General features: G+C 47.0%; 1 protein-coding gene across 1 annotated transcript; it reads right to left on the bottom strand.

The window, feature by feature from the left end:
* Positions 1–1,030: 1,030 nt before the first annotated feature.
* On the bottom strand, positions 1,031–19,589 carry LOC146208178 (solute carrier family 35 member E3-like). Its single transcript, XM_084591790.1, has 6 exons — positions 18,877–19,589; positions 16,796–16,906; positions 8,996–9,157; positions 3,607–3,689; positions 2,356–2,494; positions 1,031–1,218 (listed from the first exon to the last, which is right to left on the bottom strand). Exons 1-6 carry the CDS (start codon positions 19,282–19,284, stop codon positions 1,147–1,149), a joined length of 975 nt encoding a protein of 324 aa, XP_084447916.1. The 5' UTR covers positions 19,285–19,589; the 3' UTR covers positions 1,031–1,146.
* Positions 19,590–19,642: the final 53 nt, after the last annotated feature.

Below are 19,642 nucleotides of genomic sequence, written 5' to 3'. Positions count from 1 at the left end.
TCTCGTTCCATTTGCCGCTACAATATCGATATTGGGTACAGTGAATCATAAGTAGTAAACTAGGATACTTCTACTTTACTGTAATCTATTTACTGTAATCTTGAGCGAGTAAAAGCATACAAAGGTGCACCTATATATATATATATTTTATTATTGTTGTTGTTGGCACTTGACTGCACGACAAATATTTTTATTTATTTTTTTATTCGAGAAGTTTGCCACATGCAACTGCGTGTTGTGCATTTTGGCGCACGATCACAGCTTACCTGACGTGTAAATTTCAGAGTAAAAATTAACGTCGCATGCCGGAAGCTGGTCGGGCAGCCTTTTCGCAAGTTTCAACATGGCTCCTTATCGAGTCACAATGCTTGCTTGCTGCGCAATAATTTGTCGCACTTGGCAGTTAAAAAAAAGCTACCAATGCACATCTTCATGCGCTCTAGCGACAACCATGCAGACTCGTACAGGGCCCGGAAGTCGATGGCTCGCGCTCGTTGCCCTACCCACCACCCCCTGCAAATGTTTCCGAGTAGTGCAGCATGCAATTTTTCGGCAAGCGTATGAGAAAATACAGCTGTTGTTGCTGCTCCTTATAAAAATGGCGCATAAGGCACACTGCAGCACAATAAACGCAGGCTGCGAAAGAAAACGCTTACCGGGAAAGGTCCTACTCCAGCCGATGATTTGGGGCTCACTCGAGTCAAACGGAGATGTACTGCTCACAAATACATTTTCAGAATGATATATGACGTTAAAGTAGCTCCGGTTTTTTGTAATACAGTTATGGTGGCTATCACAAACCGGAAATTTAGTGCCGGTGCGGCGCACGACCAGTCATTCACTACGCATGCGTAGAAGTCCCCAAAGGCTGCGCGCATGCGCAAGGCATAGCAGTCTCTATACTGCGATTAGACATCACGTAGATGTGCTAATATGCAAAATTTGTTTTTCTTACAGTGGTCTGACAAATGAACTGCAGTTAATGCTGTGGTAACAATGACAAGAAATGCAAAAGGCAGAGAGCAACCAGTGTGGTAAAGACAATGTTTATTACAAATTTGGACAGTACACATGTCCCCCTGACTGTATGGCATTTTTTACAAGTGAGGGCCACCTGCAAGGCAAAGCATACTGTTTTGTATTTGACTAGCTTTTGATGACCAGCTTGGCTTGGGTTGAGGCAGGGACAGAGGGTGAAGCCTCGTAGATCTTCTTCAGCTGTGCAATAACAAGCAAAAATAGAGGACAGGAGAGCTCACGTAAAAAACAATATATGGCAAAGTGGATAGCAGACACTCATTGTTTTGCACATTTTCAAAAGTGCATGGCTGTCTAAAGGTCACAAAGCTAAGCTAGCATTTCCGTGTCATTGCACTTTTAACCTCCCTTAGGATTAATTACAAATGAATCTCCATTCCGCAGATTCCATTTCATTCCGGGGTGCAAGGCGCAAAGGTGAGTCTGCAAGCATCAACCCTAAAAGAAATAAGTTGTCTGCTCATCAACCTTCGGAAATCATTTCTTTGCCTCCTCCAATTCCCGGGAGTTTCAATTTAACTGCATTTTGCAAATATCGGTGAAAATTCTAGACACTCTTTTAAGACTCCAATACAGGTCACGCAGTAAAAGAAAGGTCCGTTATTTCCAAAGCACCTAGAGCATTGCAATGTGAAGACAAATGCTTATGCCAGCCACTCCTCAATGATGTGGCTTCAAATACTGCATGTCAGTAAATAAGCGTTTTCACTAAAAGTCTACATGGGTCCACAATCTGCCAGCTTGCAATGAGTGCATGCCTTGTCTAATTCTTTCTTTGTCCTCGTCTGCAGCCCTACTCTTTCTTATGATGCAATAATCTGTCCAGTTCAGTTCAGTTCAGGCGTTCAGTCGTGTCCGACTCTTCGTGACCCTATGGACCATGTCACGCCACGCTTTCCGGTCTCTCACTATCTTCTTAACATCACATAGCTTCATCTGCAATGCCTCGAGAATGCCATTTAACCATCGCGTTCGCTGCCTACCCCTTCTCCGGCGACCCTCAACCTTTCCCAACATCAAATCTTTCTCCAGCGACTCCTCTCTTCTCATCAGATGACCAAAGTAGCTGAGCTTTAACTTTAGAATTTGACCCTCCAATGAGCAAATAATCTGTTCACGTAGCAGGAATGAGGAGACTGCAGCCTCATGCCTTTCAGGCACTAAACCTGCATTTGCGAGCAAGTCTAGGGTGCAATAGCAGTGGACACCATATGGATTGCTTTTCATCACATGACTGATAATGCACCTCATGGAAAATTACTGCTACGCCATCGTAGGTTTTGTTCCCACTAGTCTCTGGCTTGCATTTTGCTGCACCTTTATGTAGGTGTACAGAAGCACGCCCATCACAGTGATCACGATCCCAACCGCTTGCTCAAAATGAATGGGATCCTGGAAAACAATGAAGCCGCCAGCAAGCACCAGCATGAACTTCAGGTGGCCCACCACATTGTAGCTGTTGCCACACTGTCAAGGAACACAATGGAATACTAATGGCTGGCTACTACTACACCAAGAGGCATAATGCAGCTCTCAATGTTCTCAAGCATCACATCAAGGTGCCTCCCACTGCACCCTTTGAGAAACATACCATTGCAGTCTCTGCACTTCCAAATGCTATCCAAGACACTTCATTAAAAATTCATGTTCAGGATAATCGGTCTACGCGTATCTAAAGTGTGCGGCCACACAACGTACACAAACAAAGAATGTTAACAACAAACTCTAGTGCCGAGTCCTATTTGCCTTTGTTCTTCAACCACACACAAATACATAGGAAGCCATCATCACGTGACACCACACGCACTGGAGAGGTAAGTGTATTACTTAGGTGTTGGTATACATATGACGATGGCTCCCCATAAATCTTAGCACGGCCAAACAAATAAACCTGACTTGACCCATGCCATTCAAGTTCCCTGCCCTTGCATATTTTGCACAACACAGTCAAGACAAAGAAACAACTTCAGCTGCACCTCACTGTTGTTTCAATAGCTATTTTGGTGCACTAAGCCTGGCAGCAGCTACAGGCACAAGGCTATCAAAAAAGTAAATGGTTAAGCCTGACTGACCACAAATTTTCGTTTCGACTTTGGCAATGCAAAAAACGAAGAAGAAAGGACGGGCCATTTAGTGTGCCTAAGCCAAATGTGGATTTGGTGCGGATTAGACTAATAACACGCAAGGAAGAAAAATATGGCTTAAGCACCTCAAATGACCACCCTCCAGCCCATGCCATTGCTGGCTCAGGATCGGGCCCCCGATGGGTTCGATTCACCCCTCAAAACTCTAGCCCAAATTGGCAGCTCCCGTCAATTCAGCCATGACATGCGGTCTCGTGACACAAAAAAAGCCGCCAACACAGGCGTATCATATGCCATCACTACTGCAAGAGCCTAGAGGCTTCAGACATCACACAAATGGCTAAGTGGAAACTCTACTGCACACTGAAAAGATCAATCAGGCCAGTTCTCAAGCACAGCAACCAAGCCCTTAAAACGTCCTTGACAACAGATGAGCTCAGTTCAAGTTTTTGTTCCAACAAAATGCAATGACCGCCAAGGATACGTGATAGCGGAGGTGTTGCCTATGATCCAGTAGATGGAGAGGTTCACCAAGAAGGCCACTACACCTGTCAGGAGCACCAGTATCTGAAAAAAAGAGTCAACACTTTAGCCTTGGTTGGAAGTTCGAAAGTATAGAGTCCTCATTTTTATCTTTACACATGGCTCCCCATTGAGCATGGTGCCAAAATATAAGCATCCGGGTCACCAGTTGACATATGGTTTGCCCTGCTCTGAAAACATCGAATCAATATGCACAAGGGCACTTGGCAAACAGTTCTTTTCACAGCATACACTCAGTGCAGCCCGCAAGGGGGAATAGCAAGCTTCTAATCTGCAAAACACTGGCCCATCTTATCTTTGAGCATGGATCTATACTTAGGAACATACACATAAATATTGCCACCATGCTCGATTCCATGCTCCCGTGCCCAGATGATGACCAGCTATCCTCAGATGCCCAGCAATATGCCATCCGCGCTGAGGAAGCCCGCCAGCTCGCCCGTGTGCACATTGGGCAGCAGCAGACCGCTGACGTGCATCGTTACAACCTCCGGCACCGCCAGGTTGACTACAAGGCTGGAGACCAAGTCTGGGTATGGACACCAGTTCGCCGTCCAGGCTTGTCAGAGTAACTCCTTTCCCGCTACTTCGGGCCGTACAAAGTGTTGCGCCGTGTGAGTGACCTCAGTTATGAAGTTATCCCAGACGGCGCCACACAACCAAAACGTCGAAAGCACAGCTCGGACATTGTGCACATTGTGCGACTGAAGCCGTACTACCACCGATAGCGTATGGCCACCCGCTGTGACCACTCTCTTGCTTTTCACACCGTTTTTACCGGCCTTTCTCTTTTTCTTTTTTTGAAGGAGGGGGTAATGCCACCTAGCGTTGCCAGGTGGCGCATGACTGATGTGTGAAAGGAGGACAAAGTTGAAAAGGACGACAAAGTGTCGCTTGCACGTTTGCGTCTGTGCTGCTGTGTTGTTGTGTCTCGGCTACCCCCTGCTATCATTGGTATCCTTAGTCACCGTGTACGTGACAATATAATAGTAATAAGCTTGAATTTTTCAAAAAGCAACCAATTTGCTATATATTGCACGGTTTTGATGAAGGTTTCTTGCACTAACCCTGTCTACCTCAAAGTGTACATAGTCAACGCTTTGAAAACATGCTAGTTTACCTTTCAAGTTAGCCTCACTGAAAAGCTACATCAGACTTGGCCAGGAACTCTCAACCTGGCTCCTGCTTTTTCCAAGCCACTGGTTAAGGATGCCGTGGTCCTGCCCTACCCGGTTGCCTTTTCGAGTTGCCATAACCACCCATGACAATATTCTTGAATATTGCTTGATTCAGCGAAAATCTTTCATTTTTTTTCATGGCATTCTTTTTCGTCTTCCTTAGTTCAAGTGCTCAGTCTGTCCAAAAACTAATTTAGTAAATGCCCCAGACGAGTTTGGATGCTATCTGTGAATGAAACATGAAGGCCATTTAATTATAGCATTATTCCCTGACAATGAGGTAGCAGAAGATCATTTAACCGAGCTCACAGAGTTGAGTATATATGACAATGAAGTTCTTGCTTCAAATCTCCGACCATTCCGTGTGATTAGTTGCATGCTAATCAGATAATGTTTCTATGCGCCTTTATTTCGTTGCCACTATACCAGCGAAGCAGCCTAACTTGGGCTCACATGTACATGTGCCCACGTGCATTTGATTTTGAACAGACTTGCACACAGACGGAAGTTGATCAAAACAATAACATCCAAAGTGCAACGTGAGAGGCTGGCAGTTCAGCAAAGCAGTGTTAGGCCATGGTTATAGCACAGTGGTAAGAGTCAGAGAAAATTGATCTGTCCACGCTGCCGCAAGTTCAAATTCCACTCATGGATATGTGGCTTTTTATTTAATTTCGTCTCTATCAACCAATCATCCAACTTCAGCACAGGTTCCAGGCACTGCCAAATGCCACACTTTGAGGCGAAAGCCTTTCTAGGCTGATGGGCTGTGGAAATATCCGTAGGAAATGTTTGCAGAAAATGTCCGCAGAAAATGTTCACACGAACTGACAGTTAAGAAACGAATCTATCTCTGCTGGCAAGCGAACTACTATCCCTCTGATCCCCATCCAAGCGTGCAAACCACTAGGCCATGCCAGGCTCGCAAGAAACTGATCGTTATTCTCCTTGTCTAGCATAAGGATAATAGTAGCGAAGACAACTATGATGCAGTAAGTTACAATGATAATGACGACAGTAGTGATGACAATGGATCCTTTGCAAAACTCTGGAAGTCAGCTTCTTTTCACAGCAAAAGCTCTTCACCATGGCAGCCAAACCTGTTCTGGGGCAGAACATCGCAAGTTCAAGACGCGAAAATACACACGGACACAAGAAAGCAGTGGTGGAACTTCTGTGCGCCAAACTGCGCCAAATCAAAAATCCTGATACATGCTGCTACAAAATCGATTTTTCGCCTACTTCTGCGCCACGCCTACACCAAAAGTCGTTGAATAGCTCTGCTGACAGCGAAACCATACTGTCGCGAAACAAAAATTGACATCAGTTGGCAACACTGCAAGGTGGAAGAACTTTTTTGCAGGTCCTGGGCAGACGATCACGAGACACAAAATTGACGTTTGTTTACATCACTTCTGTGTCTCTAGCCGGTATTTATTATTTTTCTTTTATCTACCTGGAGTGAGTGAGAGGGGGCTGCAAGATATTTCTCAAGTCCAGTGCGTGGGAAGGGTGAAAGGGGAGCTGGCAGGCTGGCCGTCGAAGGGTCAAAGCACGTTCAAATGCGTGACGGCGTCGAGCTGCCCAGGGTTAATTTGTGTGCGTGCGCACGCATGTGTGTATGTGTGTGTGGGCACGCGGCGCGCTAAGCAGCAGACTGGACAACGCAGACGGCGCGGTATCGAACGAGTGACTGTTTGGAACTGCCCTCGGCAAAGCACAGCTGGAGCAGTATGCACGCTTTCTTCCTTTTTTTTTTTTCGTACCAGTGAGGTATGGGCTGCGATGGCCTGAGTAGCAGCGGAGGGCACGCTAAAGGTTTTACTGCTTCTGTGCGCGCGCACTGGACTCTGTTGGCCGCTTTTGTAACTTAAGTTCAACCTGTTATGTCGAACATCTTTTTATAATTTCACAACTTAATTACAAACGTCAACGGTTAGGCGCCTTTAGGAAGATTATCTCAATCCTGACAGTGTGCCAGCAGCGTGCCTCTCTCGAGGGAAAAAAAGATCTCCATTCAGGACCTGTAAAAGTATTCTTCCCTCTTTATCTCCGATCAGCACAGGACTGGAAGGGGAAAGGTGCCTCGACGTTACCCTGATGCACAGGTCAAAGACACCCAGAAAAGAGGTCAGAATCGGGAAAAAGTACAGGAAGAGATCAGGCTGGCCAGGAATATGAGCACCAATGCTGAGCTGCGTTTCTCAAAAGACGTCAAGTCTAAAAATTTTGGAGACGTTGAGCGTGGACAAGCCCTTCTGAAGAATAGACAGGAAAGGCACGCAGTGGCACTGTCCAAGCTGGAGTCATTAAGGAAAGAGAAGAAAGAGAGCCTTAATGTTGCAGCTTTAAGAAGTGGCAGTTCTGAATTTTTACAGGGAGTTTTTATATTAAGACAGCTAGATACCTTCTTTCCAAGACTACACTGTTTATAGTGTAGTTTAATATCTCGTTATGCCTTCGCTCTGAATAAAAACGGCTTTGTTTTTAGCGAAACCTCCTGTTTGCTTAATTTGGAGTTTTTAAGGAAAGAACAACACTTTAGACTGCATTTGAGCTTGAAGCTTGTTTTTGCATGGCTATTGTCATTATAAACATCTGAGCAATTGGGTTCCAGGAATAAAACTTGCCTTCTTTACCTAAGCGTCTCGAGATTTAAAATTTTGCTAGGAAACTTTTTTTTCCTGCTACAGAAGCTCAAATTTCTGCTACAAACTGCAATTTCTTCTGCTATAAAAGCTGCTACAAGAAGCCAGTCGCCAGTTCCACCACTGAGAAAGGCAACAGGACCTTTCTTGTGTCTGTATTGTTTTCGCGCCTTGAACTTATGATGAACTGTCACGAACTAGCCCAACAAGACATTCTTTAGGGCAAAAGTTGGCTGCAGCGCAGAATACTTCTATGTCAAGCCTGGTGTCATGCACAAATATGGCGAGCAGAATTCCTTCACTATTGAAAACCAGGAAGAGGTAGGAGTGGGGGAGGCAATATGAATGGCACTTTACAGCAGCAGCACAAGGGAGAGAGGTGCAGGAAATGGACGTCGCCATTAATGCCATAATAGACGTCTCCTGCACTGCACCCAATTTCTGCTCCCAAATCAAGTTTGGCTGACATGATGAAGGAATTTTGCTGTGAAGAGAAGCTGACTTCCAGAGTTTTGCAAAGGGCTCATGGTGGTGCATATAGAAGACAATGACGACGATAGTAGGAATGACAATGAGGGTGCAGTTAGTGAAAACAATCCTGTAAAATGGCTTCCGCCATTTCCACTCTTCAGTAGGGCTCAGCGCAGTACTGTAAAGAGGGTTTTAATGCTTTTACATTCAAGATATAAATTATCAATATGCCTGAGGGAGATGTGCTGCTGAACTGGCTTTTCACAGAGATGTTTTGCACGTGGCTTACACCCAATCACTCACCTCTTTAGTCATGCCAGGCCTCCAGTTGTGGACCCCGACGGTTGCACATGACATGAGTTTCCAAACTAGCACAAATGTCAACCTCATGCCCTATGGGTAATGGGACGCTGAGTACAAACTAGGTGTGCCAACTTCCTGTGAGCGCGCCCATTCTCGTGTACCTACCCTGTCGCTGCTTTTCCGTTCCCTTAAATCTCTTGCAGGTTTCCAACACTGGCAGTTCAACGCGACACATCCAGGCAACTTAAGTCATCTGTGTCACCAGGAATACCTTGCCCGAGTTCGACACCTCACCGGTGATTGGCTTAAAACGTATGATGTCTGGTAGATGCAAAAGACACGGCGGATGACTTGGGGTCTGTCTACAGAGAGAACAAAACCGGTTGCACAAAATTGAGTAAAGGCACTGACCTCATGCACGCCCAAGGAGTCTTCGTAGATTGATGAGCAGACAACTTTCAAAGCTATGGAGAGTGTACCTGTGAATTCGTGGCTGTCAGCCCACAAATATTTAAAGGCCTGGTTTAAGAAAAAATTAATCAACTGCATTCTAAATTTTCGCACATGGTTTGAACATTCAAATGCACTCGTACTTCAGATTTAATGCACTTACTGACAATCAATGAGACTGCTGAATAATCCCTTTAAAGAGTGAGCTCAGGTGTTTGTACCAAACTGCCAAGATTTCGATGAAACCACAGCACCGCCCAGCTGGCAGCAGCAAACATACCAAGTGCAGCCGGCTCCAAGACTGGTGCAGGAAGCCGCCAGGGGCCCAGGGAGGCTCGATAAATGGCACCAGCACCATTAGCAACAGTGCCGACAGTGGCGCTTGGTAGAACAGCAGCTGCATGGAGTTTACCTGGAACTCCTTCTGCTTTTCACCGACCCACTGCATGAGCCAAATATGCATTCATCACTGACATGGCTCTGCTCACAAGGTAAAACAGCGTAATGGCCTTCTAGGTCTTAATTACACAGCAATCAAGTCAGAGATCTGTCTCAAATTGATCCATTAGCCCTGATCCTACTAGTCAGCTCTGATGAGCGGACTTATCAACAAGTAGGAGTGGGACTGAGCCTGCTTTCACACCATTTTCAGATTGAGAGCCTTCTGGGCCGTAGGCTGTTACATTACTTCATTAGGAAATGGGACCAAATGATCTTGCATGCAAGTAAAATTTTTGACCATTCCTTTCATAGGACAGCGTCAATTATCCAAATAGGACCATCAGCAGTGAGGCACCAGCTCAGTGTTCTCAGCAATTAGCCTTCTAGCTTCTCCGATAACTTCTAAGTTGTGGCTACAGCACTAGCATTCTCAGAAAAAGAGCAGTTTGAAGAAAGCACATGGAGGAAAAGCACAAATACCTGTAGAGTCATTTGCACTTCTTTCTGTATTTAAAGCACATTTTCCTGCGTTCTTGCCAGATCATTAACAAACCAGCCCAACTTAGTCTTCTTCAAGATTTTCAAGGTACACCATTTATTTATTTATTCATTCATTCATTTATTTAACCATAGTGCAGACCCATGTTTTGGCCCTAGCTTTCTTTTACAGTGCTGCGAGAAATCTTCCAATCATAATTTGGGAGCCACAACAAATTACATGCCACTTCCAATTCTTATTGACCTCCAAATTTATTTTCTGGTGGCCTGAATGCAGAGAAATTATTTGGCCAAGATGTATGCCCCACTTAACTGTTCCCATTTCTTAAGAGCTTTCACAAATTTTTACTGTTCTGCCAAACTTTTCAAAAAAGGGCCCTTTCCATTACCCATTTCGTGCTTTACTCTAACAATGGCATCACTGGTTATTAGTAAGATTATAGAAACAAGGTGCTGAACACACATGAAAGCACTAGTGGCAAGTGCAAGTTTCTGTCACAGAAACCATACTAACATGTGCCACTTTATAAAATGCATGAACTGCAGTCATATACTCTGTCTTCAAAATTTCTTGCTTCATCACTGAGGTGTCACCAATGAGAAGCCAGCTTAAAAATTACAAAAAGGTATACAAACACAACAGTGCCCATATCAAAGGCCAACCATCACACTTGGCATGTCCAAGTCACCCCCATCCCTCCCCCATTTTGCTCTAATTCATCACCCGAGAAGCTTGCCAGGATAAGAAGAAAGAAAAGTTCAGGCCACGGTGCCAAAAGGATTAAAGTACCTCAAGTTATTCTTACAGCTTTTGGCCAGACCCCTTCGAAACATTTCTTTCTTGTGAAATAAATATTGCCACCTAGCATTGCCAGGTGGCGCATGACTGAGGTGTGAAAGGAGGATGAAGTTGAAGAGGACGACAAAGTGTCGCTTGCACGTTTGCGTCTGTGCTGCTGTGTTGTTGTGTCTGGGCTACCCCTTTCTATCATTGGTATCCTTAGTCACCGTGTACGTGACATTCTGGTGGAGGTGCGGGGTGAAACGATCGCCTATGCAAGAATCTCCATCTACAAGACGTCGCGCCAGCCCTGTACGATTGGACACCCCCGTGCATCGTTCCAGTCGACGGCTCCAGGGACTGTCTCCGGAGTTTCAGCCATCACCCGCCGCCATGACATCTAGTGCTCCTGCTCAGCAGGTAACGGGCGTCGCACCGGCCTGTAACTACACCTTGCAGGCCCCTCGGGTACCGAAGTCATTCCACGGGGACCTCTTTGAGGATGTGGAGGACTGGTTCCTTCAGTTTGAACGTGTCGCTGCTTTCAACCAGTGGGACGATGCTGCCAAACTAAGGAACGTCTACTTCAGCCTTGAGGACAGCGCCCGTATCTGGTTCGAGAACCGAGAGCAAGTATTAACTTCGTGGCGGGAATTCCATCGTCAACTGCTCGAGGCTTACACTAGCGCAGATCGTCGCGAGCATGCAAAACGTGCCATTCACTCTCGCATCCAAAGGCCGAATGAGAGTGTCCAAGCGTACGTCGAGGACATGACGCGCCTCTTCAGGCGAGCCGATCCCGCCATGTCCGAGGACAAAAAGGTCAGGCACTTGATGCAGGGTTTGAAAGAGCAGCTGTTCGCAGGCCTTGTGCGAAACCCACCGTCGACTGTAAATGGATTCCTTGCGGAGGCCACCACAATGGAAAAGGTGCTACACCAACGTGCCGTGGCTTATGACCGACCTTTTCATACAAGCACAATCGCGGAATCATTTGGATCTTCAGAGCGGCATCTCGATGCATTGCGCGAACTGATTCGCAGCGTCGTGCGCGAAGAACTAAGCAAGTTCTGGAGCCCTCTGCAGCGATCGCCAACTTCCGTTTCTACTATAGTGCGGGAGGAGGTGCGGCAGGCACTCAAGAGCCCTCTTTCGCCTGTAGTTCCGAGCCCGCCGTTGCTGTCGGGGACCGACAATCGTCCCACATATGCGGAAGTTCTGCAGAGTCAGGCTCCCCCTTCACCACCGCCCATTCTCGCGTCACCTACAGTTCCGCTGCCCTCGGTGCAGCCAGTGCAGAACTTCGACAATCGTCCGCTGCCCCGACGCAAAGCCGACATTTGGCGCACGCCTGACCGCCGTCCACTTTGCTTCCACTGCGGTGAACCAGGACATCTTTACCGGGATTGTCCGTATCGACGCCTCGGTCTCCACGGCTTCCGCATCGACTCGCCTCCTCCCCGGTTTGGCCAACGACCCCGAGTTATTGAGGAGTACCTGGCGGAGCAGCGTTCATCTCATTCGCAGCGTCAGCCCCGCTCCCCTTCGCCAAGGCGCTCCTCCTCGTTCACCCACGGTTCCTCACGAGAGGACCAAGGCCGCTCGTCTAGCCCTCATCGGGAAAACTGAAAACAGCGACCTTCGGGGGCGAGGCCGCTGGTAGTTGCTGCGTTGAAGACCTCCCGTCGTCGCCGCTTCGATCCGACCGCGAGCTGCTGGTACCGTCACCTAGGGAAGCAAAAAGCATTTCTCTGGACATTCCGGTTATTTTAGACGGTCGCACTACGGTCAATGCATTAGTGGACACCGGTGCCGATTATTCAATTTTGAGTGGTCGCGTGGCGACTGTTTTGAGGAAGGTGCTCACTGCTTGGCCAGGTGTGTACCTTCGAACCGCCGGTGGTCATATAGTTACTCCAAAGGGGATGTGCACGGCTCGCATTCAGATTAACGGACATACGTTCGTCGTTAGTTGCGTTGTTTTAAGTGACTGCTCCCGTGACATTATCCTCGGCATTGACTTTCTGCGGGAGTACGGAGCAGTTATCGACCTGCGAAATAGACTTGTCACGTTTTCGATGGGACAATCTACCGAACAAGATAGTAGCAGTCCTTGCAATACCGCACTTCGTGTTTCCGCTGAGAGCGTCTCGCTGCCGCCGCGAAGCAGTGCTCTTGTGGAAGTTACCTGTGACGATTTCCGTACCGGTGATGCTGTAGCGGAGGCGAACCATACACTCCTGCTTGCTCATGGCATTTGCGCTCCCCGAAGTTTATTGTCGTTTCACAATGGCCGGGCTGCACTCCTTGTCACAAATTTTTCTAATGAGCACCGACACTTGTTCCCGGGGACTGCTATCGCTTTTGCTGATCATGTTGCGCACGATCCGGTCTGTTTTGCATCCATGGCAGTAGAAACTAACGAGCCATCTCTTGACAACATCGACATTAACTGTCACTTGTCAAAGGAGAAACGGCGGGCCTTAGAGCAACTACTGCTAGACTTCAAGCACTGCTTTGCTTCTTCCTCGAAGGTTCGTCAAACGCCCATCACACAACATCGCATCATTACTTATGACGACGCTCGCCCAATACGACAGCAGCCTTATCGTGTGTCTGCCAAAGAACGAGAAGTGATCCAGACGCAGGTTCAGGAGATGCTGGATGATGGTGTTGTGCAGCCTTCACAAAGTCCGTGGTCTTCACCAGTAGTCCTGGTCAAAAAGAAAGACGGCACTCTTCGATTTTGCGTCGACTATCGGAAATTGAATAATGTGACAAAGAAAGATGTATACCCGTTGCCGCGCATCGATGATTCACTGGACAAATTGCGACGTGCGAAGTATTTTTCATCTATTGATTTAAAAAGCGGCTATTGGCAAATCGAAGTAGACGAAAGAGACCGAGAAAAATCCGCATTTGTCACTCCAGATGGCCTATATGAATTCAAAGTACTCCCATTTGGATTGTGCTCTGTCCCAGCTACATTCCAAAGGATGATGGACACCGTCCTCACTGGCCTCAAGTGGCAGATCTGTCTTGTGTACTTGGACGACGTAGTTGTTTTTTCCGAAACATTTGATCAACACCTCGAACGCCTTCGAGCTGTCCTGGAAGCCCTCCGTTCTGCTGATCTCACGCTGAAGCCCGAGAAATGCCACTTCGGGTATACAGAACTCAAGTTCCTCGGCCATGTCGTAAGCGCTGATGGGGTGCGCCCGGATTCCGATATGACAGCTGCCCTCGCACGATTTCCCGTTCCAGCTAATAAGAAGGCTGTTCAGCGCTTCCTCGGCCTGTGCGCATATTATCGGCGTTTCATTGCGGACTTTTCTCAGATCGCAGAACCTCTGACGCGCCTTACAAGGAAGGACACCTCCTTTGTGTGGAACTCTGAGCAGCAGATGGCCTTCTCTTTGCTTCGTGAGCGCCTTCAAACATCCCCTGTTCTGGCGCACTTCGATGAAGCGGCTGACACTGAGGTGCACACTGACGCCAGTAGTATCGGTCTTGGCGCGGTCCTTGTTCAGCATCAAGACGGGTTTGAGTGAGTAATAGCCTATGCTAGCCGCACTCTCTCTCGTGCCGAAATGAACTATTCCACCTCAGAAAAGGAATGCCTGGCGGTCGTATGGGCTACTATGAAGTTTCGCCCCTATCTTTACGGCCGGCCATTTAAAGTCGTCACCGACCATCATTGTTTGTGCTGGCTGGCAAATCTGCGAGACCCATCTGGACGACTTGCACGCTGGAGTTTACGACTTCAGGAGTTTGACATAACCATTGTTTACAAGTCCGGCCGCAAACACGAAGACGCCGACACGCTGTCACGAGCACCCGTTGACACTGGCGATACTACAGCCGATGACGATAGCGGTTTTCTAGGAGCCCTCAGCGCATCTGAGCTCAGGGATCGACAAAGAGCTGATCCAGACATCCTTCCATTCATCGATTATCTGGAAGGGCGTGATACGACCCTGCCTCGACACCTATCTCGGCACCTTGGTTCCTTCTGCATACGGCAAGGCGTCTTGTATAAAAGAAACTCCCAGGGCCAAGACAGAACTTACCTTCTGGTAGTGCCATGCGAGCTCCGTGAGGATATTCTCCTTGCTTGCCATGATGAACCAACGTCTGGTCATTTGGGTTGCTTACGGACTCTTGCTTGAGTGCGCATCATGTATTACTGGCCAGGACTCTCCGCAGCTGTGAAACGCTTTGTACGAAGCTGTCGCGAATGCTAGCGCCGTAAAACACCGCCCCAGAAGCCTGCCGGATTTCTCAAGCCCGTTAAAGTACCCCGCATTCCGTTCGACCAAATTGGAATGGATCTCCTTGGCCCTTTCCCTTTGTCGCAGGTCGGAAACAAATGGATAGTAGTCGCTACTGACTACCTGACTCGATACACTGAGACAAAGGCAATCCCTCACGCCACAGCTTCCGAAGTAGCAGAGTTTTTCATGCACAACATAGTCTTGCGGCATGGCGCCCCTTCCTACGTCATTACCGACAGAGGAACAGCTTTCACTTCACAGCTGATCGACCGCATATTTGAGCTGAGTTGCACGACCCATCGCAAGACCACAGCGTACCATCCACGAAGCAATGGCCTTACAGAAAGATTGAATAAGACGATTGCGGACATGTTGGCAATGTACGTCGATGTGCAGCACAAGACCTGGGACGAGGTGCTGCCGTACGTCACATTTGCGTATAATACAGCCTTACAAGAGACAATGCGCTTTACACCATTTCGACTTGTTTACGGACGCGAAGCTCAGAGCATGCTCGATTCCATGCTCCCGTGCCCAGATGATGACCAGCTATCCTCAGATGCCCAGCAATATGCCATCCGCGCTGAGGAAGCCCGCCAGCTCGCCCGTGTGCACGTTGGGCAGCAGCAGACCACTGACGCGCACCGTTACAACCTCCGGCACCGCCAGGTTGACTACAAGCCTGGAGACCAAGTCTGGGTATGGACACCAGTTCGCCGTCCAGGCTTGTCAGAGAAACTCCTTTCCCGCTACTTCGGGCCGTACAAAGTGTTGCGCCGTGTGAGTGACATCAGTTATGAAGTTATCCCAGACGTTGCCACACAACCAAAACGTCGAAAGCACAGCTCGGACATTGTGCACATTGTGCGACTGAAGCCGTACTACCACCGATAGCGTATGGCCACCCGCTGTGACCACTCTCTTGCTTTTCACACCATTTTTACCGGCCCTTCTCATTTTTTTTTGGAAGGAGGGGGTAATGCCACCTAGCGTTGCCAGGTGGCGCATGACTGAGGTGTGAAAGGAGGACGAAGTTGAAGAGGACGACAAAGTGTCGCTTGCAGGTTTGCGTCTGTGCTGCTGTGTTGTTGTGTCTGGGCTACCCCTTTCTATCATTGGTATCCTTAGTCACCGTGAACGTGACAATATTAACTCTATTCAAAGCTTACTGATACACTCCTCTTTCAATGTTTCAGAGGCTTCAATTAAGCAGATTCACTCTACTAGTACAATAAACAACACTGAAATTTGTCCAATTACTCGAATACACCTGCATAAAGCCAGGTAGAAATTTTGCAATAGGAACACTTGAAGTGGGTTTTTAGACAGAGGAACCACCTGCAAATAGTGTATGGAAGGGATGGGATACTTTGCAAAATAGGGCCACTTCCATATTGAAAAAATTTAAGTCGAAATTGAGAATTACATTATCTTTCATGGAAGTCAAGAAAAGCACTGAAGTGTACATCACGCTCAAGAAAAAGGTCACAATACTACATCAGCTCAATGTATACATGCACAATATTATTGACTCAATCTACCCATGCATCTCGCCCAATGGACCCATTTTTCTTCCAATTTATATACCCTTTTTATGAGACTTATACAAGCACTAGTGACACTTGCCACATGAGTGCAGTTATTTCACTCATTTCTGTCCGCAACGCTTGCAAAAATGGTGAATAAAAATTTTACTGTCAACAGCTCTTATTGCAAGAACCATGTTAGTTCTACCTTATTCGTGAAAATGCAAATGTTCATATGAACAGGTGTTTTGCGTTGACCTTGGTGAGATCACCTATTTTCAGGTGGGACCATTTGAATTCCCACTTGCTTTTAAGTAGGACCACTTGAATTCCCTCTTCATGCGTTCACCTGGGAACTTTAGAAATTTCGTCTATAGTGAAGGAGAAGAAAGGGTGAAAGATAAATATTTCCTTTCTAGAGCCTAGAGAGAAAATTTTAACCACACAACTTCACTCGCATGGCAACCAGGCATGAGCTCAGATGACTACAAGTGGCAAAAGTTACAGACGTTGTGCCAGTACAGCAAGAATTAAGGGTCAGCAACTAGTGAAGCACATACCACTTGGTACAGGGCGGTGATGAATACTCCTGCCAGTGCATAACCGGTTCCTAATAGGTTGAACCGGATGTCGTAGTAGGTGCTCAGGTAAACACCCAGTGTTAGTGGCACCTGCACGTGTTCATTCAAGTTCAGGTATGTGAAATGCAACCAAGTCTGCACATAACAGAAATGACGAAACAAAAGCTTTTCAAGAAGCCGGGCCGGTACACAATGTGCAGCCCATCAACGTGCAACTGTGACCTTCTCAAGAGCACAGCTTCAGTTTTGCCCCTTGGACAGCACAGGTTAATAGTGCTCCACATAGGAAAGACACAGTCACTGAACACAGGAAATGTGTATATTCATTAAAAGGAAGTGACAAAGCATCACTGTTACACACTTTCAAAAATTGTTAAATACTGAATGCTAAAACACAAGCTGTCACATATAGACAATTCAGAAGTGCTACTTAGCAAATGTAGCTGCACAACAAGCCCTATTTACTAGTGGTTATTTGACTATTTTTGATAATATAAATGTTTTTGATTTTTCATCATCATAAATCAGCCAGACTTTCCCTAATGAAGGGTGAAGGCATTTCCTATACTCCTCCAATTAATTTGGTCGATTTTTTCATACAATATAAATTCAATGTCGGTAGAAATCACTCACGATTCTTGTTGTACGCAAAGTGTGTACACAGATTAACAGTGCTTCTGAGTGCAACGAAAGAAATTTGAATGAAACAAATGCAAGATCTTGCAGGTCCCCATGTCTGCATTCTGCTCAACAAGGCAGCTTCAGAAGCTATTTTTCTGCACTTTGAGTGAAAGTTACATCCTTTCTGGTTTTACAAAAGATATTTTATGCCACCCTGCAGTCAAATAAAATATGGTACAGGAGAAGGGCCGAAGGTAACTTTTTCTTCCAATAGCGGGGTGGTCATGGCCTTGATGAGGGCTTTCGGGCATTATAAATGCCCAGACTTTATGCCCCTGGTAAATGACGATGAACAAGAGTTTTTAAAAATAAAGTGGTTCCAGGGACACAGCAGAAGCAGCCAATTCCACTGTTCTAGCTTCCTACCAATTTGATTTATAGGGCTCAATGTCTCACAGCAACTGAGGCTATCAGACACACTGCAGCGGAGGATTCTCTCTAATTTCAACCACAACGGAGCTCTTGAACCTGCACTGTCATCACACAGTACACAGGAGCAGGCACCTTGCATTTTTCCTCCACCAAAACATGGCCGCTGCAGTCAAAATCGACCCTGGACCACTCTGCTCAACTGTCAAGCGCCCTAACCAGCAAGCTATTTCAGCCAGGGTAGCTTCATTGTGGCTTCATCAACTAAATTATATTTGAACAAAACCTTATCAGCTTCTCCAGTTTGCAGCTGCCTCCTAAAGCTCATGACAGTCATGCAGGGCAAAATTTTCAGTGACAGTAATGGTAGAATACGAACAGAGCTGATGCACTGCCACTGAAAAAATGGGTGGAAGAAAAGCTTCAGTACCTGCAACAAATAAGCTGAAACGCGGTGAATTACAAGCCTTCACAAGAGGGAAGACAGGTGTTAAACTAGGGGAGAAGGCATTAATGACAAGGACACTTGTCCTTAGCACTGGCAACAACTAGCACAATAAAAAGTCCGCTTGGGAAAATAGAGCTATGAAAGCTCTCTCTTATGCTAGTAAAAATTCTCAAAGTGCATATTTCAGCATGCTCAATGCAACTTATTCCACTTAGCAGGCACAAATCTTAAGCCCCCCCCTCTTCTAAGAAGCTAGAACAAAACGCAGATTTCAAAATTACGTTTAGTAGCCTATAGTTTTATTAACACCCTACGATCCCCAGCAAAAGCAGGAGCATAAGACAATGCCAGATTATTCGCAGACTGCGAAGCTTGAGTCATCTTTCCGAGCTTGCGGTGCAAAGCGCGTCGCTGTAAACAAAGCGCGCGCATCACTCAAGGCGGCTTTGAGTAAATAAATTAAAGGGCAGTGCTCGTAATACAAACCATGAGGCACGATTTTGTCTTCAAATCTGAATAACTGCCACAGCTGACATTCGAACACAGGCGATTCGATACCAACCAGGGTGAGTTTGATGCCCAGCGAGAAGCTTTTGTTGTACCAGTAGTGCTGGATGATCATGATGGTTGGCATGGTCAGCATCTTGATGATTTGGTACGTGCCCACCGTGTTGTGACCGAGGGACAGGTTGGTTAGAACGACGAAGCCGCAGAACGACACCGCCAGTGGCAACATTTGTCTTAGTGGAAGGTGCTTCACTTGGAACACGTTGAAGGCGCGGCACACGAGCAGTCCCAAAAAAGTCATTATGAAGTGATACAAAGTCATGGTAACGTTGGGAAAGTTGACGTACACGTACACCCATTTGTTCAGGATCACAATGACGATCGAAAGGATAACGTTCCACGACAAGCATAACGCCGTGAAGCCGTTGCTGCTGCCTTGAGCGTCTTTCCCTTCTAGCGTCATGGCTCGGCTCAGGGATGCGGCGCTTCCGTAGTTCAACCATCAAAAACTAAATCCATGACTAAATCCGACTGCCTGAACCTTACAGCCATTACTCAAAACCTTCGCGCTAGCAGACAAGAACTGAAAGCGCACCGCCGCGTCGCGCCGCCTCCACGGAAAACGGAACGCAGCAGCACATGCAGCAGCAGTACTGGCAGCATGAACCAATGAGCAGAGGGGCAGAGCAGGCGCTGGCAGAGCAGATTGCAAATCGGCCAAATGCTCTGATCTACGGTGGGTACCAACCAACGACCAACCGCGCTCTCTGATCCCTGATTGCTCTGATTCTGGCCGCTTGTTCTTGCGGCAATAATTTTTT

The sequence above is a fragment of the Amblyomma maculatum genome, chromosome 1, assembly GCF_055883805.1.
Source record: "Amblyomma maculatum isolate TAMU_Amacu chromosome 1, ASM5588380v1, whole genome shotgun sequence".
Classification (NCBI taxonomy): Eukaryota; Metazoa; Arthropoda; class Arachnida; order Ixodida; family Ixodidae; genus Amblyomma; species Amblyomma maculatum.
The sequence above is the reverse complement of the archived record's forward strand: the minus strand, read 5'-3'. Positions and strand labels throughout refer to the sequence as shown.